Source organism: Gavia stellata, chromosome 3, assembly GCF_030936135.1.
Source record: "Gavia stellata isolate bGavSte3 chromosome 3, bGavSte3.hap2, whole genome shotgun sequence".
In the NCBI taxonomy this organism is placed as follows: Eukaryota; Metazoa; Chordata; class Aves; order Gaviiformes; family Gaviidae; genus Gavia; species Gavia stellata.
In genome coordinates, this window is record NC_082596.1 from 99,080,320 (window position 1) to 99,105,198 (window position 24,879).

General features: G+C 43.2%; 1 protein-coding gene across 1 annotated transcript in view; it reads left to right on the forward strand.

Annotated features, from left to right (window-relative positions):
* NEDD9 (neural precursor cell expressed, developmentally down-regulated 9) overlaps positions 1-18,600 on the forward strand; it is a 38,768-nt gene extending 20,168 nt beyond the window's left edge. Inside the window, exons 3-7 of the mRNA XM_059836219.1 lie at positions 13,133-13,234; positions 14,420-14,521; positions 14,965-16,188; positions 16,518-16,607; positions 17,998-18,600. Coding sequence (XP_059692202.1) covers positions 13,133-13,234; positions 14,420-14,521; positions 14,965-16,188; positions 16,518-16,607; positions 17,998-18,507 — 2,028 coding nt within the window. The 3' untranslated portion in view covers positions 18,508-18,600. The remainder of the gene's footprint in view (positions 1-13,132; positions 13,235-14,419; positions 14,522-14,964; positions 16,189-16,517; positions 16,608-17,997) is intronic.
* Positions 18,601-24,879: the final 6,279 nt, after the last annotated feature.

A 24,879-nucleotide genomic window follows, 5' to 3' on the forward strand; every position in this document is an offset into this window, starting at 1 on the left:
TAAAGCCTTCTCCCTCCCCATAGCAGTAGCTAGAGAAGACCGTGTCCTCTAGGCACCATTCTAAGCAGGACCAGCAGCAGTTTTATCCTATCCATTTCTGTGCATGTTTGCCTGTTTTCCTTGTGCAAATGTGTGGTTTGGCTGCCATACAAGTTTTACAGGCAAAGCTTAGGAACTGCTGTCAGGCAGGAATTGTCTAGCCTCAAGCAACAGTAAATCAACAGCAGGCCTGTTATAAAGCTGTGCTGAGGTAACGCATCTCGTTAGCCAGAAAGGCAAAGCAAGTCAAAAAGGAGTCCTGAGGCAGGTAATTATAATGATGAATTGTTTCTGGCCAAGCTAGTTGTTGACAACAGAGCTGTATCAGCTCCTTCTATCAAATAAAAATACCACCTTCTAAAACTTGCCCTACAAATGACAGAGATAATGAAGGGTGGTTTAAAATTAGCCTTGGTTAGCCCCAAGCTTTTATAGCTGTGCTGTAAGTTCAGTCACAAAACGGTTACACCCTTAAGTGTGAAGAGTGTCTGAGGAGCATGAAGATACAAAAGCTGTATCTTGGAATTTATTCCTTCTTTCTGCACTTTGACTTCAAACTTACTCTCTTTTGCTGCAGCCAGCAAAGAGAAGGAACCTTCAGACAAATCTGACATTCAGGAAACCTGGATTTTATCCTTGCCACAGACTTCTGCACAGTCTTGAGTGGTGTTTTTGCACCTCAGCAACATCATCTGCAAAGTATGTGGGGAAATTATGAGGGAACTAATTCTGTACAGACTGCTTTGAGAACATCCTTTAGGAAAGGTGCTGTCAAAGCACGAAGTCTTTTTTGCATCTGTGATTAATCATTAGTTCACACATGAGCTTTAAACTAGGGAAAGCTCTGTATAAGAGAAGCCACCACCATAATTTAAACACTTTTTCTGGTTCAGTGTTTCCCCTAACTGATCTGTTGTGCTGTCCCTGCCAGCCTGAAAATAACATTGGCCAAAAAATTTAAGGCAAACATTTCCTTGTTGGAAAACGGTTTTGACAAATTCTGAAAGCTTTCTGTAGGAACCAGTAGCTTTCAGGAGAACTTTTGATCAAGTGAAATCAGCACAAAACAGAATATGAGGCTGATGCACCACAGCTGTTTGACATGGGAAGAGGCTGCACTGCAAGGGTTACCAGCCCTGAACTACAGCTCCCACAAGGCATGGACCAACTCAGGCAAATAGACATTAATGCTAGCTTGGAACACATCAGCTTCTTTGTTTGTTGGTCTGTTTGAACTAGAACTTTGCCGTTCAGGAAGCACTTAGATTGATCCACCTTTTAGAATAGGGAAGGAACTTACACGCAAACATCCCTGGCCTATTTCAAAGTATAAACATGCCCTTGGCAGATCAAGGGCTTCACACCTCACCATCCTGCAATCTCCACCTTTTTCAAGAGTTCACTGCCTTCAGCAGGAGGTTTGGGTAAACCATAGCTAAGGGGATGGACCTTGTTCCCTGGTCTTTATTTATGTTAGAGTCATGTTGGTTGAATCCATGAGAAAGTGGAAACACCACCCCACAAGCAGCACCACCCTGACAGTTCTGGCACAGACTTCAGTAGCAGCAGCCAGTTAGCCATGTTATGACGTTTTTCCTTCCAATTAAACAAGTACTGTCTTAGCTGGGAGGAAACAAATGGCTGCATATAACTTCTGTTCCAGAAATAAGCCCACCTTTATATTATTATCTTTTTTCTTGCCTATTTTCACATTTATGAAGAAGAGACATCCATTAAGCATAGTAAAGAGTTGTGTGGCAGATATATTTTGTCATCAAAAAGAAAATGAGCATATCTAGCATTTTGTAGTTTGTTGGCAAAGTGTATTTACATTCCAAGGTAGAATAATGTCCCCATTTACCCTCAAGTCTGAAATACCACAGCTTGCTGTGATATGGTTTACTTAAATGGCCCAAACAGTCATCTTACAGTCCCCTCTTTTCTTTTGCTTTCACATTACAAATTTACTTTGGGGATTTGTAGCCCTCGTAACAAAATACTGCTTGTGTTAAAAGTGCTGAACACAGAGCAAATTTGCCGAGTGCAGCAGGAATGGTAACACATACCTCAACACTCGGTGCTCTGTTTCACAAAGTGCGCTTTAAAGGATGGAATTATCTCAAATTAAATGCAAACTCAGTGGTAAAAACAGCACACAGCCTTTTCCTTAGACTCGGGAGTTTCACTTGTAACTTTCCATGTGACATTAATAGGAGAAAAGCCATTTTATCAATAAAAAGCCTGTGCAGTTAATCTATCCTCAGTGGTCTCCATGAAAACCACTGAGTGAAGAAACTATCATCCACAAGTCAGAGTAAGCAGTCGTTAGTCACTGATGTGATTTGTAGAGAAGTATTTTAAGGAAAAGACTGCATTTTATTAGGCTGAGCAAACATATGAGCTCAACATTACTCCCTGTTTCTCCCAAAGCACAGGGCTCTTTTTAATCAGTTCTATTTGTAGACCAGAGGCATGCATTTTTTCCCTGTAGTATCAGAAAAAAAAGCCAGTTCTGCAATCTCATCCAACAACTGAGGTCCCCAGAGACACAAATCCACCCGCACAGGCACAAGTGCAGGATCAAACCTTAGCTAAAAAAAAAAAAAAAAAATAATAGAAAGAAAAATGCAAGCTTCTGGGCTCTTTCTTGGTGGTTGGAAACCTAACTGGACTTTGGTTACATCTGAAAACACACTAACCAACCACTCTTTGGGTAATCTAAATTTCCCTGTACTTACAGGGGGAAAAACCCCAAGCACAGCAGCGGAGCATTTACAAAAACATTAGCGGAAAACTGATTATTCAAAAAGTGAATCTCATCATAGGGAGGAAGTGTGATTTCTGGAGATAGGAAGTGGATAGGTGAAGATGGGTTGCTGACGGTCAGAAAACAGTTCTATTGAAATCTAAATGCTTTGGAGGCATTCGATGATTTTTGTAGATGTTTTGTTTTGGAGGAAGTCTAATCGGCATTAGAATATCATCATTCCACATGTCTGGCGTGAAACATTTCCATTTTTCTTTTTTAAATAGCAGTGGTAACATTGCGTCTTTTTTTTTAAAAAAAAGTCTAAATTAAGCTTTCTCCCAAAACAGATCTTTAGAATGGAATCAAAGTGAAGTTAGTGTAGTTAAGCTCTTAGGAGACAGAAACCTTCCATAACAGAGTCCATCCTTAATCCCGAAAAGACACTAACATATTCCCATTGGGTCTTATCATCACAACTTTTATATACCAGACCTCAGTCAGGACTGTGCATAATTATTATATAGATGCAACATACAATTAAGGATAGCATTTGTATCTATGTCAAAGGCGTCTATACCTTCCATAAACTTGCCAAAGCAAGCTATGCTAATCTAAACACCAGGTTAATAGAACCACTTGTCTATACAGCTGCCTTGAGAAACCCGTACAGAGATGGAGCCAGAATATAGCTTGTGAGCCAAAGAACCTCTACAAATCAAATTAAATTGAACTTCTTTCTGATAGAAGGTTTTCTTTGCCTGCTTCTCTCACAGAAACATAGTTCCAGACCTAAATGATTTAGGGACACTTCCACTGTTTCTGCCCAAGTGTACCTCCAAGAGCACTCTTACAGAACTGAAACTCTTTGGCAATGATTCATCTCAACCATTTTTTTGCCCACTGGGAAATGCCAATTTACCAAAATGGAAACTGGTGACAGTGAAGGATCTGTTCTGAGAAATGTCTTAAAGGGAGAAAGAAAATATTTGAAGAGAAACAAGAAGTCATAGAAATACCCTACTTAAAAAAGGTTTCATTTGGGAATTGTTTATCCCCCTCCAACTTTCCCTCTAGAAATTCAATATAGGAGGGAAGAAATAACAGAAATAAGATGAAGCTCCTCCAAAGAATTAAAACGAGTTGTTTGGACTGAACCACACTGGTTTATTGTTTCTGAGTCTTTAGGGTTTCATGTCATTCACAACACTAAGACTGCTCTCTGCCCTACCTGTCCCAGCACCTCATCTTCTCATCCTTTTTTCTTTCTTTCTTTCTTTCCTCTCCTCCTCCAAACCTGCCCTAAATTTAGGCTTCTGTCTTTGAGAAAAGACAGTCATAGTATTACCAGCATAGAAAACAAGTGCATGTTTGCCAAATGGTTCTTTATGTGACAACCTTTTTAAAATAGGAAAACTAGACAGCCTGGGATGGCCAAAGCAAGATGCTGCTTTAAGTCTTTATCATGGGCAAGATACCAAAACGCTGAGGTGCTGAGTTTTGCCACACACTTCTCATTAATCAAAACTCCAGCTCAAATTTAAATCACAGGTTTCCAGAGAATGCTTTATCAGATAAACATATTTCTCCACTGGAAGAACTTATCACACAATAATTTGGGGATTTTGTTTCTCTGTAAGATGCATCCACATTTATTTCAGAGTGCATGCCTGTTCTATCACCAGTACTGTAACATGTCAGCTCATCAGCCCTGTTGGCCAACACATGCAGAAATGGTGATGTCACTGTCTGTCTAAAAATGAGTAATTGTCACGGGGATGGCACTGGTAAAACTCCTAGCAAGAGTATTGGACAAGTATCCTCTTTCACACGTCTCTTAAAAAAAATGATAATTTAATAATAACAGGTATGTTTTGTTCATCTCTCTTGTTCTCTTCCTGTCAAAACATGAGAAGTGTTGGTTTGACTCTCTTTAATCACAAGCAAGAATGACTCCACCAGCAGCTACGAAATACCCCTTCCCCATCAGCCTTACAATTCAAGGCCAGACAGCACCAAGCCTGTTCCACTGAAGCAAGCAGAAATGTTGCTCGTACCACAACTGGCAGAAAGCCCTAGAGTTGATGTGAGGAAAAGCAGGATCAGGTCACAAAAGCATCATTAAAAGAAAAAAGCAGTAAAATTTTGTCAGTGACAAAACTGTTGAGCTTTTTTGTGCCTTGTACTGCTCGATCAGTAAGGTCTGTAGAGAGATAGACCTTTGTATCTGCATTTAGTTGTGATCATGAACACCAGCAGCAAGCAAAATTTCAGCATCAGCTACAGCTGATGCAAGTCAGCACCATTCCACTACACTTAATACAGCCCTGTCATTTCATGCTAATTGGAGCTTAGGTCATTTATGTAACTCCACAGATTTTTTTTTAAAAAAAAAGTCATTCAGAAAGACAATAAACCTGCACTTTAGGTTTAAGAAAAATACAACACTGAGAAACAGTGTAATGAACCTGCTTTTGTGTGCTGGTTAGTGGAAAGGGTCACACCAGAAGTTGAAAAGTCAGGATTAGGCTAGTTGCAAAGCACTTGGCTATACCCGTCACCAGCAGCTGAGGGCTTGAATCAAGGCCAGCTCGTGATTTCACATTTTTTATTTTAAATCGGTTTCACAACTTCTGCTCTACATCTTCAAGACTCACAATCCAAAACTTTCATAAATCTGGTTGAAATAATACGACCTCAAAAGGAGAAAAGTGTAACACCCATTTTCATTACTTGTTGTTACTTGCATTACAATACCATGGGAGCATTTTTTAACACTGGGCATCTACTGATGAGTCACTTCATAGCCACATTTAAAAGTATCTATTTAAATCCCTCAGCCTGCAAAGTTAATTTAACATACCATGAATCAGTGACGTCTGAACATGCTTTAGCCCTGAGAGCCCATACACTTACAGCAAAAAAGCAGATCTTCACAGGTACAGGTCTTGGACAGCAAATGGACATAAAGCATAAGAGAAAATAAGCAGGTATTTTGAAGATGGAAACAACATCAAGAACTATAACAGTTCTGTATCAGGGTGGTATTTGTCACATATCCTTATCTTCACACATCTTGAACCTTACTTCTCAGAAAATTCTCTGGGGAACACCCAAAGACAAGTAGCAGTGTCACTATGTGTGGTGATGCCATGTTTCTTTCCACCACACAATACAGTTGATAACTCACTCAGCCCAGGAAAGAAAATACAGTCATTTCTGTTGATTTCCTCTTGCCTTGCCGAAACTCTTGGGCTCATAGCTCATTGGGCCCCTCACTACAAGAAGGACATTGAGGTGCTGGAGCGTGTCCAGAGAAGGGCGACGAAGCTGGTGAGGGGTCTGGAACACAAGTCTTATGAGGAGCGGCTGAGCGAGCTGGGGTTGTTTAGCCTGGAGAAGAGGAGGCTGAGGGGAGACCTCATCGCTCTCTACAACTACCTGAAAGGGGGTTGCAGAGAGGTGGGTGTTGGTCTCTTCTCCCAAGTGAATAGTGACAGGACTAGAGGAAATGGCCTCAAGTTGCGACAGGGGAGGTTCAGGCTAGACATTAGGAAAAAGTTCTTCACTGAGAGAGTGGTGAAACACTGGAATAGGCTGCCCAGGGAGGTGGTAGAGTCACCCTCCCTGGAGGTATTCAAGGAGCGTGTGGATGTGGCATTGTGGGATGTAGCTTGATGGACATGGTGCTGTGTGGTGTTGGGTGGGTTGTGGCTTGTTATTGTTGTTGTGTGGCGTGGGTTTTGTGGTTGTGTTGTGGGTTTTTTTTTTTTTTTTTTTTTTTTGTGGGTTTTTTGATGTTGTGTGTTGTGGTTTTTTTTTTTTTTTTTTTTTTTTTTCTCCCCCCCCCCCCCCCCCCCCCCCGCCCCCAGGTTGGACTCGATGATCTTACAGGTCTTTTCCAACCGTACTGATTCTGTGATTCTGTGATTCACTAGAAACAACTTACAGCTGCAGCTACAAGCCTGCTGCATTAGAAGAAATAACCTCTAGAGGCTTCCACCCCTCTCTTTTAGCCTGTGAGCCTTGCTCAAAAGCTCTCTAGCAGTTCAGTCTTAGCAGAAAATACTTTAACTAGAGTATTTTACAGTGGCCTGATGTTCATACATTATTTCAGTTAAAATAAAGTGTTATGATTTGATAATCCTAAGACCTATAGCAACTTACAAAACCAAACATTTTTAAGAGCAAGTATCCTTAGCACATATGAGAATGAAACCCCAACCTTCACTCACTGACAGCTGGGAAACACATTGTACATTATCATATATAGCAAATAAGTAAGTCGAGGCTACTGCTTCATAAAAACTTTTATGAAGGGTTGTTTTTTGGGTGGTTTTTTTTTGGTTGGTGGGTTGTTGGTGTTTTTTTTTTTTTTTTTTTTTTTTTTTTACACAGCAGACAATAATGAGTGATACAACAGGTATTACTGTCAGGAAATTAATTATCAGTCAGTGGAAACCTTGATGCAGCTTGCAAAATACAGGAGAGGAAACACTATGTGCTTTCTGTAAAAAGGACAGAGTTTTAGCCAGCTAGCCAGGTTTTTCAAATACCCAGATTACCTTAGAGACTCTTTTCTTTAACACAACCTTCCTGCAGTTCAACTTAGCCACAGAACCTTTCCTAAGAAAAAACATTTAAGGAGGCACACCTAGCTTCCTAAGTACGTGCAGCAAAACAGAAAGAAGGACCAAGAGGTGGCTCACTGCCTGATCCAGCATCGTTCAATGGCTCTGACTACTGCCTTCCAAAGGACTAGGAGTACAAGAGAATAGGGATTAGGTTTTTCCCCCTCATTTTCTCTCTCTCTCCTACGATTTCCCCACATTCTCTTCGGCTATTTCACTCTCCTTACAAGCCTAAGAGAGCCTAGGTAGCTGGTACATATCCACCTAAGAGATTTAAGAATAGAATTTCAACAACTAGAGTTTTCTATTAAATTTACAGAAATACTTTACAACAGAAAACAAACATACTCTTTTTTCCTTTACTTACATTTTGATTCATTTTTCCCATGTCCAAGCTTTATAACAGCTCCCTTTTATGCAGCACCACATAGCCTTCTCCAGGGCAGGACTCTTCCCCAGGTAAGCTACAGCTGATTTTAATAGATATAGGACTGACAGCTGAGATCAGCAGCAGTTGATGGCAGTAGCTCATCAACTGCTGAGAGTTACCTTGAGGTGAAGAGGAGAGCATCATGGGAGGAAGTATATTTTAATGCAATTCTTCCTCCAGATTTAAAATAAATATCTAAAATTTACCTCACATGCCTCCTCTTTTCTACCTCTGAAAAGCACTGATCTATTTTAAAAGCAGTCAGCAGGCATCAGTAGGTTCTTGGGGTTAAGAGGCCATACTGGGAAATAGCAAACTGCCCTTTTCAGCTCCCCTGTCTGCCTGTGGTTTGGGTGGGGCAAGGTGTTGCGGAGGTGCAACGTACCTCTCTTCAGTTCTCTCACCTGTAAAACTCGGCGAGGCTTGTTTCCCATCATTCTGTGTATCAGGCATTGCTCTTCATGGGAACAGGCCAAGTTCTGCCCTTCACAGTACTGCTATAAATCCAGAGTAATTTTGTTCGCTTCAGTAGGTTTATTCACCCTTTGTCCTCATTAAACAATGTAAACTACAGTGTTGTGCATCTGCTGTAAGCACGAGAACTGTCTTCTTGCTGCCTTAGTTAGGAATGTTCTCCATTGCAGCCTAACATCCATTTTAATCCTAGAAGAAATAGAATGGGTTTTTTTCCCTTATATTTAAGGAAGAGGGATTTAATGAACCACAGGATTGGGTATTTTGCAAAGTACATGCACATTCAGCTCTTTTTCTTGTTTAGGAACATGCCATTGGCATGAAAAAGACCCAAGTAATTGCTTTTGGAAGAGCATGGTCTTCAGCAAGAACAGAACAAACTTTCTGCTCAATTGTCTTTGTTTTACAGTACTGAAAGTTTGAAGTAGGCTTATTACATATTTCACCAGAGCCAAACCTGGTCCCCGTTAGTTGCTCTGCATGGATTAAGTGGTTAATGATGTTTTGAGAATGTTGGGCTAGATAGTTTGTGGGAACACCATCTGTTTCCTTTAACGCGTAAACAAAGAAAATTGCTGGTTTGAAATGCAGGATTATTTAAACTCAGATGACCGCAGGCATTCTTAAAAGAGAAGAAGTAAAAGGAAAAAGAATCCTCATGAGGTCTGAAGTTCAGTGACATTTGTTAGGAAATAAATTCCTAAGTACCAGAGAGGGCTACTATCCCTGTTCCAGAAGTGGGAGAAGGGGAACTTTTCTTTTGCAGCCACCCCCTCCTTCTGAAGTCCATCTTCAAGACTAAACTGCCATCAGATAGTCAAAACCATAAAAAAAAGGGTTCAACAATGCATTCAAAAGGCTGAGCATCTCATTGAGAAGCAGCAAGTTCATTAAATACACTTACGGGTGAATACCTGAAATCAAAAGTTCTAAGAATATTGGGTTTGGTAGCTTTCGTACTTCACCTACCGAGCTACCTCCCTCTTCCCCATACAGAAGCAGCAGTGTGACCCCATGTCCTGCCTTCCTGTGTGAGGTGCTAGTGTTCTGGGGACATGAAGGTCGGAACAAATGCTCCACATTTTCACTTCATCAGGTAGCATGGGTATTCTTTTAATTACTGTTACAAAACGTTCACTCAAGATATGTTTTGGTGATGAGCAGCTTCTGTCCTGAATTGAATAGGAACAAGCAGTCCAGAGGGACGTTTAACGTAATGAAAAGTGTTGGAAGGGAAGAGGAGAGGAGGTACAACAGGAAACGTTCTTGTACTCAGTACAGACCAGATCAGCATTTGTGGAGGATTTTATGATGAAATCGCTCAGAACATGTTGTTACTGGATAACAATCCTCCACACAGGAAAATATACCTGAGTCACCAGGAGAAAAAAGTTGTCTTTCACGTTATCAACAAACCTTGGTTGTTGCTGGGTGTTGCTGGGTTTCTTACAGTCATGTATTTTCTGTCTTTTATATAGCTATGTCAGAAGCCTAAGAAGGAGCAGGCATAAAAGCCTCTGATGCATTTTTATTTGGAAAATAAATGCCACCTTAAGTAGAGCGCACTGCTAAGCACAGCCCTGCAGATAGATCAGGTCTTCTGTCCACAGTCACCTGTGTAGGCAGGCTGTACTCAGGAATACCCAGGATCAGGCACTTGGTGTTTTAACCTCTCACTTCCTTTGACAACAGCCATAAGCATCCAGAGCAGGCGTTTGTTTCACCCAAGTAAAGGAGTCACCCTGCTTGACCACTACGTCGAGGTTAGTCAAGTCTGGGAAAGTATAAAAGTGTCAAAATACATGGTAAAAAAAGTCCTGCACTGCCGAGAGTAACTGGCTTCCTTCATCTGGCCAGTCTAGCTTTAGTGTAGTTATTGAGGATTCTATCACAGCACAGTAAATAAAAACAGCAGCCTTGTAGTAGCGTAAGCCTTTCATAGAGCATCTGGTATGTCAGCCTTTTCTGAAATATGGGAACGGTGTCTAAGGATGACCTACAAGAATAACCACAGCTGCATGATACTCCTGTATGCAGAGTGAGGGGGGATGTCTCTGTAAATACTAGGCACGAGTGCAGCTTCTCTTCCACATTATGTTCCAGGCTCCATGGTGTAAGGTTGTCATCTGCTTTGCTACTGGGGCTTCTATTTTTCAAAAGCAAAATATCATGTTTACCTGTAACAACAAGACCAAATGGTCTTACTTGTGCGTGCCTTATTACCTGGGCTGCTCGGATCAGCTCTCTTTTTTATATTAGAGGCCTGTGACTTTTCTTTGAGTTTGTTCATGGAAATTCATTCTCTGAGCAAGGAGAGAGCACTGGTGTCAATGTATCCTGAGTGACTTTAGGCATGAGATGGGTAGGAGAGTTATTGCTGAGCCTGTGTAAAGGCGCTTCTCTAAACACAGCCTGACTCCCAGCCTTGGGAGGCTTTACCTTACAATCAGCAGGTAAAGCAGAGCCGAACTGCAGCAATGCACCAGTCCTCCCCGCTTCCAGGGCTGGTGTGGGGCCTCTGGTTGCCTGCCATGAACAGTCTGCTTGGTTGTTTTTTTCCTCTGGGATGGTCAAGCAGTTTCCCGGCATATTAGCAAGCAGCCTAATACCACAGTCTTCACAGTAGCAAAAGCATTCGTGGAGATGGGCTACCCAGGAAACAGCCCTTTGTTTTTACTGTGCATTGTCGGTTCTCCCAGAGGATCATTTTTAAACACCCAGTGACTCATTATTGAAGCAACGCCATGGTGGTGATTTTGGAGCCCCTGAAAGGAACGTCTGCATAAATATTGCTTAAAACCAAACCCTTCTGTCCCTGACTTGGGTAGAAAGCATTTGACTGGCAGCACCCAACTGAAAAAAAAAAAAGGATGCAAAAAATATACAGCAAACTATGCTAGTCCTATCACTAGCTCTCACTGACAGAAAAAGCATGAGGAAGTGACGTTGATACAAGTTAGGAGTTTCTCAGACAAACAACATAATCCCAGTATTACATGAGAATGGCCTGGAAGGGATAACGTCTGGACTGATCCCTTATGGGAACTTCTGGTAACTTAAGAGAGAGCTTTCTTACAAGTTTTGTCAGTAGATACCTTTTACAATGCAGTAGGTGACTCTGTGGGAGAGGAACAAACGGTCTGTCATAGATTCAATACATTTTTAGATTCTTTTTAAAAAAATTCTTACATATGTAAGCCCTATTAACCCCACACCCAATTCAGCAGGAGTTCTGTCATGGGCAGCGAACTGACCCAGCGCTCTGGAGACCATATCGCTTCCAGTTCCTGTCTTCCCTGTCCTCTGGTGCTAATTCAAGGAAAAGCAGCTGCAAAAACCACTGTCTTCCCCCACCTGCCAGGCGTGGGTGTTCCTCCCTCACCGAAGGCGCACACAGTCAGTGCAGTAGCTGGCACTACCAGGCACACTGCCTTGGGATATTCACATTGAATCAGACCTGTACGGTAAACTGGTATGGCAGTCACCTCAGGGGGAAAATCCAGTGACTGTCTCGTGGTACAGGGCAGCAAGTAAAAAGAAGAAAAGCCTGTGTTGCTAACATAGCAAAGAGGAGGTGGCAGGTTAGCATCAGGGGCTTTCCGTGCAGACCTCAGTCAAGCAAAACTCACTGTGAAATCTGGCCAGGATGCTAGGATCCCTCACAGCAAAAACTGTTACAGGATCTTTACTGAGCATTTGGGCAGAAACTCTGTTGTACGTCTTGCATATGTTTGGAAAGACAGTTAGGTAGCTCTGGTGTAGAATACTTCCCAGCTGAGCACAAAGCCACATCTTGTATGGGCACATGTAATTTGTCATTTTATGCCTTTGGGTTACAGTATTTATATTTTTTTTGTAAGAGCTAAGTAGCATCAGCAGAGGTTAAGATGTCAGCATTTCCACTATAATCCCAGCTCTTTCTGAGGATTAGGTAACATTTCTTTTATACCACACTATACTGAAATTCTGCCATGAAGATGCTGTCCAAGACGTAAGGCATTTATTTTTCACCAAATTTTATTTGAAGTCATTATGGTAGTTAATGGTTTAGAAAAATGTCAAAAAATATAAATTCTAAGCTTTTTTTTTTTTCAGAGGCTGTTCTTGCATTATATACTTCAAGAATGGCTTAACATTTCCTATCTCTTAGCCACTAATATAGACAAACCAAATGGAGACAGCATAATTGAATGTCCCGCTTTGGAAGGTTTAAGCATAGCGTTTCTATGTAAAGAATTTCCAAAGCCACAGCTTACACTCAGTCATCCAGGATGTCGTGCTATGGAGCACAGTAACACAAGACATGCTGCTGGAGTAGGTGGGAAATGCCTCCACAAGCAAAGGGGGAAGACTCACAGAGTCTCAATGTAGTATTTTAAGCCTCTGCCAGTAAGTGGGGCCACTGAACACCTCAGTGAAAGGAGCAGAATGTACATAGCTCTGGTCTTAGTGAGTGGGTGGTGTAACCATCACATCGTGTGGTCTGTGCTAGTGGGCAGTTAGTGGGGAAAAAGGGACCAAGTTCTCTTAGACCTGCTGGAGAATCTGTGCTTGACAAATAGAAGATACCGTAGCACTAGGAAGCAGCTGTGCCAGGACTGGTCTGGGAGGGAAAGGTGGTGCATTTGTAGCTACTAATAAGAATTTTGCAATGTTCAACTGTCCGAAGTATATGTAGATTTGTGTTGCTAACATTGCCACGTAAAGCGTCAATGTTAATCGTACTGGATTGTTTATACCCTGTGCAGTTACAGAGGGAACATGCCAAGATCCTCAAAGACTTATGTTTCCTCTTTTTCTTTTATCCCACAGGTAGTAACTCCAGTCAGGTCAGGACAAGGTTATGTTTATGAATTCCCTTCCAAATACCAGAAGGATGCCTACGATATTCCCCCTGTTCGCCCTCTCCAAGGGGTAGGTACTAATAAAACTGCCAACAGCACTGACAGGGCACAAAAGGTGATGAATTTCTACCAGAAGTTCATTTCAGAGAGAAAATACATTTTAATTAGATGCAGTGGCTTATTCACAGAGCGCAGAAGCATTTCAAACTTGTTATTTGATGTTGACTAAGATTTGGCAGCATACCAAACACAAAAGTCCCATTTGTTGTCTGTGTTTTGATCAAAGAGTGTATCTAAACAGAATAAACTTGCTACCTGGGAACAATTTTTTTCCCTTACTTTGTTGTTGCATAGTTGACAGTAATTCACTCAGTAAGGGCAAAATTATTGCCTAGATAAACACTTACTATGAAGGGAATTGTTTTCACCACATATCTACTGCACCACGTCACTGAACTTGAAATATATCTTTGTTCTGGGGAACACCCTTGGCATTCAAACCCCAAGACCACAGACATCTAGAATGTATGCTTGCAGGACCTGTAACTCAACAACCCTGCATCTCTCTATGACTCTTTGACAGAGCAGCTCCTCTAGGGAACAACACTGAAGCCCAATGGTACATAGCACAGACTGACACCAAATGGCTGGAGCTGTTGGGAAGTCTGGGTTACGAGACATTCAGAAAGTGGCCTTAGACCACACGCAGACCCCACTGTAATCTAGGACATGCCACCAAGTGGGACACTTGAAACATCTGACAGCTATACTTTCTGCTAATAAGACAGCTCACACTGCACCCAATAAAGCAGACAGGCGATGCTGAGAGGGGCAGCCTTAGTTTCAGAGAGTTTAGTGTATACTTCTACAAGTTTGTTCCTCAATCCGTCTAATCTCTATCAGTAAGGGTGTGATCAGTTCTGGTCACATGAATATAGAGCTGCCCTGTTCACCCCAACAGGTATCTGTAGTAGACTGGCCTTGAATTAACTCTCGGGATGGAAGTCAGCCGTGACTTCATCTCTCCAGCCTGCCATCCACACAATTGCCCAGAGGGGACCTAGCAAAGTGCATTTTCTTCTAACTGTCCAAAATACCAGGCAAATCCAAGCAGCTTTCCCACATGAAACAAAGTTGAAAAGCTCTGACCATCTTCAAGCTATTTGAGAGGAAACACGGAAACCAAGAAAACTCATCTGAGATCAGAGCTTTCCTGAGATGACTTGTTTCTGTAACCAATTTATTCTTTCTTTAGATATATGACATTCCCCCCACATCGGTTAAGGGGCCTGCAGTTCCAGTTCCCGTGGGAGAAGCAAAAGCTTTAGGAGTCTATGACATACCACCTGCCAAAGGGGTAAGTATTACGCAGTTTCCACAAGATCCTGTATTTTCACGTCTGACCAAAGACATGTTTAAACAAGAGTTCATGTATCATCCTGAAGGAAAATGAGATTCAGTACTTTAAAGATTTCTTTAGGTTTTTAAATTGTTAAAACTGGTAAAGTGAAGCACTGCATCAAAATTATTAATGTTACGGAGTGTGAATTGATAATTAGACCTACATTATCTTTGTGGCAGCATGCTGCCTTTTTAGATTTTGCTGCTTATGAGAATTTGCATCAAGACATTAAAAAGTGAGATATTTAAACTGATGCTCAGTCAAATTCAGGATAAGTAGCTGACTCCGTGAAAGTAAATGGCAGATCTTCCATCCCAGCATTTTATAGGACATAGGGAAGATGTAAAATACTTTGCTATTCTAGCCAAAGGTTTCATGGTTTGCTTTCTGTGATTCAGGTCTATGCTACACCTCCACCTGCATGCCGAAAGGATACAGGCCTGAGGGAAAATTTCCAGGATTTTTCATCTCCAGTGGGCCACAGTGTAAGACCAGAAGGAGTATATGATATTCCTCCTCCCATCACCAAAGCAACTGGGAAAGAACTTAATAAATTTTCTCCTGAAAGCCTTGTATTGCCGGATGGAGTGCCAAAGAAACAGAATGTTTATGACATCCCTATGAACCATCAAAACCATTTTCTTGGACAGCAAATTGCACCTCAAAAAGATGTTTATGATACCCCAAGGGGAATTGCATTCCCAGGACAACAGACAGGACTCAGTGAAGGTCTCACCCCAGAAGGAAGAGAAGGTGTATATGATGTGCCACCACCAGTCCTCCAAGACACTAAAGGCTTACAGGATGTGACTGATGGGATAAATAGGTTGTCTTTCTCCAGCACAGGAAGCACAAGGAGTAACATGTCCACATCTTCAACAACGTCAAAAGACTCTTCTTTCTCAACGTCAACTGCACAGGACAAAAGACTAATCCTTGATCCAGACACTGCTATAGAGAGGCTTTATCGTTTCCAGCAGATGGTGGAGACAGCTGTCAATAACCTCATGGCCTTCATTACAGCAGACTGGCGGTCTTATGGATACATGGAGAAACACATCAATGAAATTCACACTGCTGTGGATAAGGTAGAGCAGTCGCTGTTGGAGTACCTCCAGTTTGCGAAAGGATCAGCAGCCAATGCTTCCTGCCTATCCGAGTTCAGCCTCGTTAACAAAATGAGGAGGGAGGTGCAAAGGCTGGAGGACTCTCACCAGATCCTTACCCAAACGAGTCACGACTTGAACAGCTACAACTGGTCTTTGAATGTTCTAGCTGTCAACAGGCTGCAGAACAAGTGTGATGACCTGGATCGTTTTATTATGGTGGCAAGGACAGTCCCAGATGATGCCAAGCAACTGACCACTACCATCAGCGTCAATGCAGAGGTGCTCTTCAAACAGGCATTGAGCAGCTCACGTTTCAAAAACATACCAGAGAATATCATGAACACTCCTGACTATGTATATGACAATCCTCATATGCAGCATCATGGGGAAAAAGCACAGAACCACTGCAGTTCCCTTCCTCCACTCCTGAGTAAAGGTCAGCACCCTCACAATACCACCAGTGAGAGCTCGGAAAAGAGCTGGATGGATGACTACGATTATGTTCACCTGCAGGTAGGTAAACCCAACACCTTTGTCTGCACAAGGCCAAGTAGGAGTTGTTGACGCTTCTGTTTGCAAAAGCTGTTTGCAGGAAGGTAGCAATCAGATTGTCACACTAATACACATTCAAAAGTAATTTCACCAGGGCGCTTACTTGCTCTCAGATAGGACTGTTGCATACATAATAGCAATAGTCTTTTGCTCTGCCACACTTTTCTTCTCCATACCCTTAGTGGTGCACTACCAGTGAAAGAGCCAATACAAAGAAGCCTGTTATATTGTCACTTAGCTCAGGAGTGGTTTTGATTTAACACAGTGTTGTCTTATATTATGCAAAACAGGGGAAAGAAGAGTTTGAAAGGCAACAGAAGGAGCTGCTGGAAAAAGAAAATATCATCAAGCAGAGCAAAATGGAGCTAGAGCACCATCAGGTATGTTCACTCAGGTGCAGCGATCACATTGAAATGCAGTGTTCCTCACACATAAGTACTGGTGAAATAAAGCAGGAGGGGCCCTTCCCTTAGCAGCGTGCCACTGCTAGCGTCGTGCCTGTGAGGCGCGCATGAGTGCCAGCACACGCAGTTGGAAAGTCCCAGGTGCTAGATGGTGAAGACAGCAGGTATTAGGTCTTAGCTAAACAGTGGGTCCAAGTTAATTTCTTTCCAAGTCGGATTTGTGCCAGTCAGGCTCCACCATTAATGGATTTATCAACACAAAGCACTGTCCTGGTCCAAATGGCAAATGGTGAGCATCAAGATTTTAGCACCTTCCTGGCCCCGTTCATCTGTGTCAGCAATTGCTTATGCCAGATACAGCTTAAGTATTTACTGCAGAGTAGCTATTCTGAAGATCAGCATCTCTGCCCTGTTCATATCCTCGTTGCCACTTAGTAACTGAGTGGAAGCACAGCCGCAAGCTCTCAGTGTTTGGAATGACATCTCTTGTGGCAGAAATAAGCCTTTCCCTGGAAAACAATTTCCAACCATCTCAATTTAAGAGACTAATTTTCTTTTTTTTTTTTTTAAATACAATGCACCATTGCAATGGGCCCAGTGCATACGTATAATGAAAAGCAGTCTCTGTCTCCAGAAGTTTACCACAGAGGAGAAAAAAACTTCTGCAGTGTCTCACAGAGAATCAGTCACAAAGCCAGCTCGAGAACTTGGCTTTCCTGACTTGCAATCCAGTGCCTTAATCACTGGACCACACTGAATACACATGCCACCTACACATCTTTTCAGTGAATATCAATACCATTAACTTAAATACTGTGCTTAACATCACTTTAAATGCTAAAAAAGCAGGTCACGTAAGATTGAGGGCTGTCACTTTGCCCTCATATTAACTCTTCAATATGTTGTTGCCAAATTGCATGGCAGAAAATTGTGCAAGCAATGTGGAGGTGAGAGTTAAAGGTCTGTCATCTCAAAATCCCACAGAGATGGCAGCTTTTTTAAAGATTGTGTAGGAGTCATTGCCACTTGGATCCATCTCTCTCACTTGTGATTTCAGAATATTCCAAATGAGCAACAGCCTGTAAGTTCAGGAGGTTGGGTTTTTTTTTCTTAAAATGCAAATAAAGTATTTTAGACGTTTTTCTCTTCTGAACTCTGTGTATTTGGATTTATGGTAACCAAAGCACTTGATGACCCCTCACTCGCCAAAATAAAAGATCTTCAAAAACACATATGCTAGTTTGCATTTAGCATAAGGCCCATCTAGGATACCCAGGGGCGTCCTGAGGCATAAGGTGAAATTGTAATACGTAACAACGTCTTACAAGAATATTCTTTGAAGAGAACCTTTTTATTTGCCTTTCAGATTAATCAGTTTCAACGTCTGGAGCAAGAGATCACAACGCCAGTAGAGAACGACATCTCAAAATGGAAGCCACCTCAAGCTCTCCAAACTGCAAACAGCACCGCCACCTCCCGTGACAGCCAGCTGCTTTTATTCTATTCTGACCAATGTGAGACTCACTTCAACTGCCTCCTAAATGCCATCGATGCCTTTTTCAGCTGCGTCAACGCTTCTCAGCCCCCCCGAATCTTTGTGGCTCACAGCAAATTTGTCATTTTGAGTGCTCACAAACTTGTGTTCATTGGGGACATGCTCACAAGGCAAGTGACGACTCAGGATGTACGCAACAAAGTGATGAATGCCAGCAACCAGTTGTGTGAACTGCTGAAGAGCGTTGTTCTGGCTACCAAGATGGCTGCCTTGCATTACCCCAACACAGCAGCCCTACAGAAGATGGTGGACCAAGTAACAGAGCTGTCTCGTCATGCACAGTTGTTCAAACTCTCGCTGGTCCAAATGGCGTCCTTATGAAACCCAGCGGAATCCAATTCATGAGCAGCAAAACAGAAAAGCAAAAAAACTGGAGCTATTTTTATGTAAATGTTATCATTTATTTTTTTTAGATATTTTTTATGAAGTATTTTAAATACATTCGTACGCGTTAGAGAATCTAATGAAATCAGGGATCTGGGAATATATCTGGTTCTGTGTTATGTTTCTAATACACGTTTAGATATGTATACACTGCATGTATGTATATGTTGCTACATTCCCTCAAACATGAATTAAGCACCTTAAAAATTATGCGTCGGGTAAGCAGTGCGTATCTTTTGTATATATTGCCTGTTTCCTCAGTGTATTTGTTAACTGGACGCTGCACTCTTCTTGTTTCATTCCATCTTGATTTTGGCACATGGACTTGGTTGTGAAACCTACTTGTAGCAATCCATGAAGCAAGTGTAATGGTTCTCATAGAACTCCATTCCCTCCTTAGAAATTACTTTCTATAGGTTAATTCCATGAAATTTAACTCTCCTCTTGATGTTACTTTGTTATGTACAGCATTCGCTCATTCCGAGTAGCATATATGCACAACTGCAACAAGCAACACATCAAGCAAGGCATACAGCATTTGGGAGAAAGGCGTTTTTAGGCCATATATGAAACAGAACCTTCTTAGGAGGAAGGCAGAATCATATATATTTAATATCTTGGGGCATTCAAATTTTGCTCTTTCCAATAACTGTGCAACGTGGGATTTCAAAACATGGATGGATTCCCAGCAATGTAAATTCCTATACATTTACCTTGTATGACTTTGCACTGGCAATTAAATTTAACAGTCAGGCTCAAAAGCCTTATTGTTCATGGACTCAGAGTTATCCTGAGAGCATCCCAGGATCCACTGGGCTTATCTTTGAGGCTGCGTATGAACAATGTCTCAAAATACCAGTCCCTTCCAGAGATTAACATACAAATTGTCATTCTTATGGAAAGAAAATGGCTTAATTTGAAATAACAGATATTTAAACATCTCTATAGCATATACACAATTTAATGAAGAAATAGCACTTATTTTTCTAGGACATCCTCTTGGGAATTAATTGCATCTATCGCAATTCTGAATTCCATTCAACTATTGGGCTTTTTTCCAAATTCTGTTGCATATGTGCTGGTCCTTCCGCACTACACTGTTGCCAAAAGTGACCTCCCGTTTTAATGGGGCCATCCCCTCAGTAGGCACACACAATCCCACCCAGTAATTTTCAATTTAGACCCTTAAAAATTGTTAGCAGAGTGGTAGACTCCGTTAGAAATTCCACATATGCTGGCTGTTCCAAAACATGTCTAACCTTACTTGTCTTCATTGCCTTTTGTGAACCCTCTAAAAATGAGGCACAGCACGCCACTTGCCTGTGGTCCTCAGGCTAGAAGCCACACTTCAAATTCGGCAATAGCTCAGGTAAATTCCAAGCGATTCTGGTGCTTTTAAAGCAGAAACACTACTGTCCTTGCATAATTCAAGGTAGTCCCACATTGATGTGTTCTGAGTGGTTGCATCAGCGAGCGGATCACTGGTAAATGCACACTCGTGAGATCAATAGCACCCAGAAAACAGGCGCTTCTGCCTCACTTTTTGCTTTCCCAGTTTGTATCCAAACACGTGCCTTATTGAAATGGGATTTGTTGTCTTAGATAACAAAACCATTTCAGCAGTGTATGCAATCTTGCAGCCTTAATGTATTGTCTCAGAGCGAAGCTACCATAATGTTGCTTCCAGAGTCTGCGGAACGTTCCCGGGAAGGCCAGCGGGAGCCAGCACAACCTCAGCTGGCCCAGAATCAGCTCCAGGGCTCGGCTCAGGCATAACAGCCGGACAGGGTGGTTATCCAATTGTAACACATAGCCAGTTGCCAAAAAGCAATCCACATGAACCTGTTTTGTACTAGTGTTGTTTGGGATTCTTTTGGATTTCCTTGTCCATTTTTTCACTGTATATTCTTAGAAAGTGAAAAAGTGTTTTGAAGCTTAGTGGTTACGTTGATAGTTTGTGCTTTCAAAAGGAGAACCTTTACTGCAAGCCTGTATTACAGTTTGTTATCTTGTAGAGAGTCATTTTAAAATTATTAAATGACTAGCTTTTTTTATATAAAAAAAGGCAACACTTGGTCTTATTTTTTCTTGTTTTCAGAGTCCTCTAAGCATCTTAAAAGGAAATATTGCTGCTTGCTAATACTACCAAAGCCATTCTAAAATGGGGAGTTCACTTTTCCATCTTTTCACTGATCAGTGCTTATAGTGTGAAGTGAGAACTTGAGCGTACAGGGGAAGGGACAGACAGTTTCTCTGCCTGTCCAGAAGAAGCAGGTGAAGCATTCATCCAACTCAGCTACACAAGGCATCAAGTCCAAAGGGTCTCCTGTGCACGGGGCCACGCTCCCGCCCCATTCCTGGTGTCTATTCCTGCTGCACAAGCTGCATCCCAAACCACCTCATCATAGCACAGGCACCGGTCCTTGGGGTGAACGGGGCAGTTCCTCTCAACACCATCCGACGATGAGGTGGGGTGGCAGGACACAGATGTGACTGTCCACCCATTTGGGCCTGTTCCCCCCCTCCCGCATTTACCAGTGAAGCCTTGATCCATGCAGGAACTGGAAGACCACCATTGCTCAGCGTAGCCGTCCTTCCCCCCCAGCCCGACGGTAAGAGCACCCCTCTTCTAATACGTGGGCGTGGGTTCCATCTGAAACAACCGCATGGCTTTAAGGATCACGAAGCCTTTCCCAAAAGTTACTTTCCCATTTCACTGTTGCTGCGGCACTGCCATCCCTCCTGTCAAACCCCCTGGGTGTGCAGGAGGAGAGGAAAAAGCCTGGAAGTGGCTCTGTGCTTATGCCAGTTCTCAGCTGCCAACGGAAGACGTTCCTGCCAGAGAGCGTAAGTGCAAATGAAAGCCAAATGAGGGCAAAGCGCCTGGTCTGGCTTGGTGGGTCCTCGCAAGGGGACAGCCAGTGATGCAGGGTGGCTTCCCGAGAGCGCTCCATTTTGTTCCTCTGCTGAATTTAAAAAGCTCAACTAACAACGAGGGAGGGACTGGACAACCAAACCCGCTCAGAATAGAAACCAGAGCCTCTTTGCTCTCCTCCCTGAGCCACAGTGTCCCCACCCACATGCCAACAAACTGCTGCTGTTTGGCAATGAAGTTGATGGCCAGTGTGAAATGACTGTCTGATGCCCGGGGCAGGGGGGGCAAAGTCATCTGCCTTACACTAGTGGTAAACGCAGAACACACTTGGCTCCTTACTCCAGACACTAAGTAAATACTAATTCATATTAATCAGAAAAATGCTTCCTTTCTCTTCCAGCAACAAAAAAAGAAAGAGGAGAGACAAAAGCCACCCTGGAAACGGGCCGGTTTTACAGAAATTGTCAGTTCCGTCAGACAGTTATATGTATGTTTCAGTAGAGCCCGCAGGACGTATTTCATTGTGCCCCGTAGCGCACAGCCCCCTGCCACTACCTCTACCCTTTCTCGCAAGCCAGGGCTGCGCAGCTTCTGCGTTTTCATAAGCCGCTCACCGCTGTAACCTTGGCAAAGCCACGGGCTGCCGTTCTAGCACAGGCAACGCGGGTGAAGGAAACCAAGTTTCAGCATCGTCACCTGTGGCTAGATTACACCCAGCATCTTCACGTCCCCCGTAACTTCTAGACCCTAGAGCTTCTGGCACTCTCCAATGTGTACATCTGGGCTACGTTTCAGAAATGTCCCTCCCACATCTACTGCCAGCGCTCTTCAGAGTATTGCTGGTAACACCTTCCCTCTGCCACGAGCCAAGCATCTGTAGCTGTTCTGCTCTGAATCCAGCTTTTCCCTGTTGAACCGCACTTCCAGGCAGCCTACTCCATCTTAACATGGCTCACTCTCAGTTGAAAGGCTTTAGAAACTTGTAGGATTTACTCCAAAGAATTCTTAACCCACTCTTGCCCTTTTCTCCTATCACAATGTTCACGGCATTAGTCCACATTTAGACCGGAACGTTTCCAGGGCAAAGACGGGGTCTGTCGTCCTCCGAGACTGGCAACAGTTCCTCCCAATTCCAAAACATGTTTCAAAAGCATCATATACATATCGTTCTTAATTTAAGTCAGCCCTTTTTCCGCCGGAAGAGGATTTTCTGTCTCAGAGATGGACTGTCCAGATAATGTGGTTTGGTGTTTTCTTAAATAATTTCCTTCTGCTATTTGCACACAAATTCCACCTAAGACAGCAGCTTTCTCAGTCTGAGGAGCCCTGGATATAGCTGTGTGGCTTTGCAGCATCACAGCTAGTCTATAGTCATATCTAGTGCTACAAAGTCCACCCAGAAGTTCTTCTGACTCCAAGAGGACGTCGAATCCAGGCTTGAGAGTACCCGGATAAAGTGAACGGCAGCAGGAGGAACATCTAATCCAGCCTTAGCATAAACCTGCTGGCTTCAGGGGGAGCCGGGGTGACGGGAGGCTTAACCTCCTGGGAGCTCGCGTGGGGGCTAGCATAGACTCTCAGTAACTTGTACCACCCCAGTTTCCCTCCAACAAACCACCCAGAGGCAATTTTACTTTGATTAAATTAGAGCTAAATTTTGAACGCAGCTCACATTAGCAAGGCCTGATCATGCCGGCCGTGCTGCCGGCCATTGGAATCACTTGGGAAACACGAATACATCATTCTCCGTTCAAAAACCAAATATTTAGTCTTTGGTACTGGTGAGTTACAGAGGGCATGAAATCGTTGGTCAGCAGCCAAATGTCGGAGCAGATCCTTTCCCAGGGCATTGCTTTGTGCCTCTGGGGAGCTGCTGGGTTCAGAGCAGCGTGCTCTTCATCCCACCACTTTCCAGGTCCAGGACCACTTAGGGACGGCCTCCCAGAGCAAAGGGCCAACAAGGGCAGTTTCAGGTCAAAACGCGAGGGCATGGCTGGACACGCACGCTGCTGGCTGTGGCAGAGCCCTCCTCTTCAGCCTTGCAGGGCAGCAGAAGATCAGGAGTTGGCAGCTCTGTGGCAAGAAGCAGGGAGACAAAAGCTCCTTGTGCCTCCTGATAAGCCCATGTCTCTACAGCGATGTGGTCCTGGCTCGCAGTTGCCGTGGATTTCTGAGCTGGAGAAGCTGAAATGCTCCAAGGGAGAGACAACGCTGAGCGGAACATGACTTTCCCGCCTCTCCTGGGGCTTAATTTGCAATAGTAACCTCCTCACAGGAGTTTGTGCTTCAATTCTGGCTTTTCGGTAGACAGCATTGGGCTAAGCTCAACCCAGAATGGACCTGCAGTTTGCTTTCTTCTCTCTGCACCTCTCTGGGTTCAGCTTCTGTCCCTGCACCCCCACAAGCCAAGTCTAACAAGTCAATGTTCCTTGTAGGAGTCTGCCTTGTTGCCATTGACCTCTCCATCTCCACGAGTCCTCCCAGTCCCTGCCAAGGACAAAGCCCAGCACCTGGGAAACCCGTGCCCAAGGAGCACTGCTGCAGTGGACTCAGCACGCGTATTGCCTCCCTGACAGAGGTTTGTTTTTCTTTACTGAACACCGAGAGAGAGCATCTTTTTCTGTACAAGCAGCAGCTCAATACATCAGGCTGACTACAGCAAAACCAGAACGGAGGAGCACAACATATTGGGTCTACAGGAGGTATATAAAGCTCATCTCATCTGCCACACCCTGCCTCAGCTTTGTGGCACAAGCAGCAGCCGCCTCCACGCGCGGCAGCCTCCCAGAAGGTTACACATACCCTAAGTACAAACAAAAATCATGATTCCCTGGTTGCATGCACGCTCGCGCCCACGGGGCGTCAGCTTCTGTCAGCCAAGGGAGGGATGTAAAAATCTTGTTGCTGTGGGGTGGGTTGTCCCCTGAGGTCAGGGGGATTTTTTTTCTTCTTCCCTGTAATTTCCCTTAATTACAGGAAAAATGATCAGAGCCCTTTCCTTGATGCAAAGCTGCAGGAAACCAAATTCAAGAGGCCCTTCGTAGCTTCCTACTTCGCTAGCTTTGTCTTGCTCAACACAGCAGCCAGAGCTACCCAAACCATTGCCAACCAGGAAGGTGCAGTAAAAATGTCCCAGAAGCATCTGCTATTTATATGCAGGCAGACTTAAGCATGGTTAAATGAAGGTTACAGTGAAGGACAAGGGGAAGAAAAAGCCTGTTCTGGCTTTAGATTGTCTTGCAGAAAGGAATCAAGGTATATCCTAGAGCATTTTGGGCAGGTAGAAGGCTCCAGTGCATTTCCCTGTGCAGTGATTCAAGTCTGCCTTTATTCCCAGTTGAGCTCAAAGAGAAAAAGCCACAAGGGTGAGTGACCATGAAGAGGAAAAAGAAAAATGGATTTTTACTGTTTTTTCACCTTGTGCTTTGATTTTA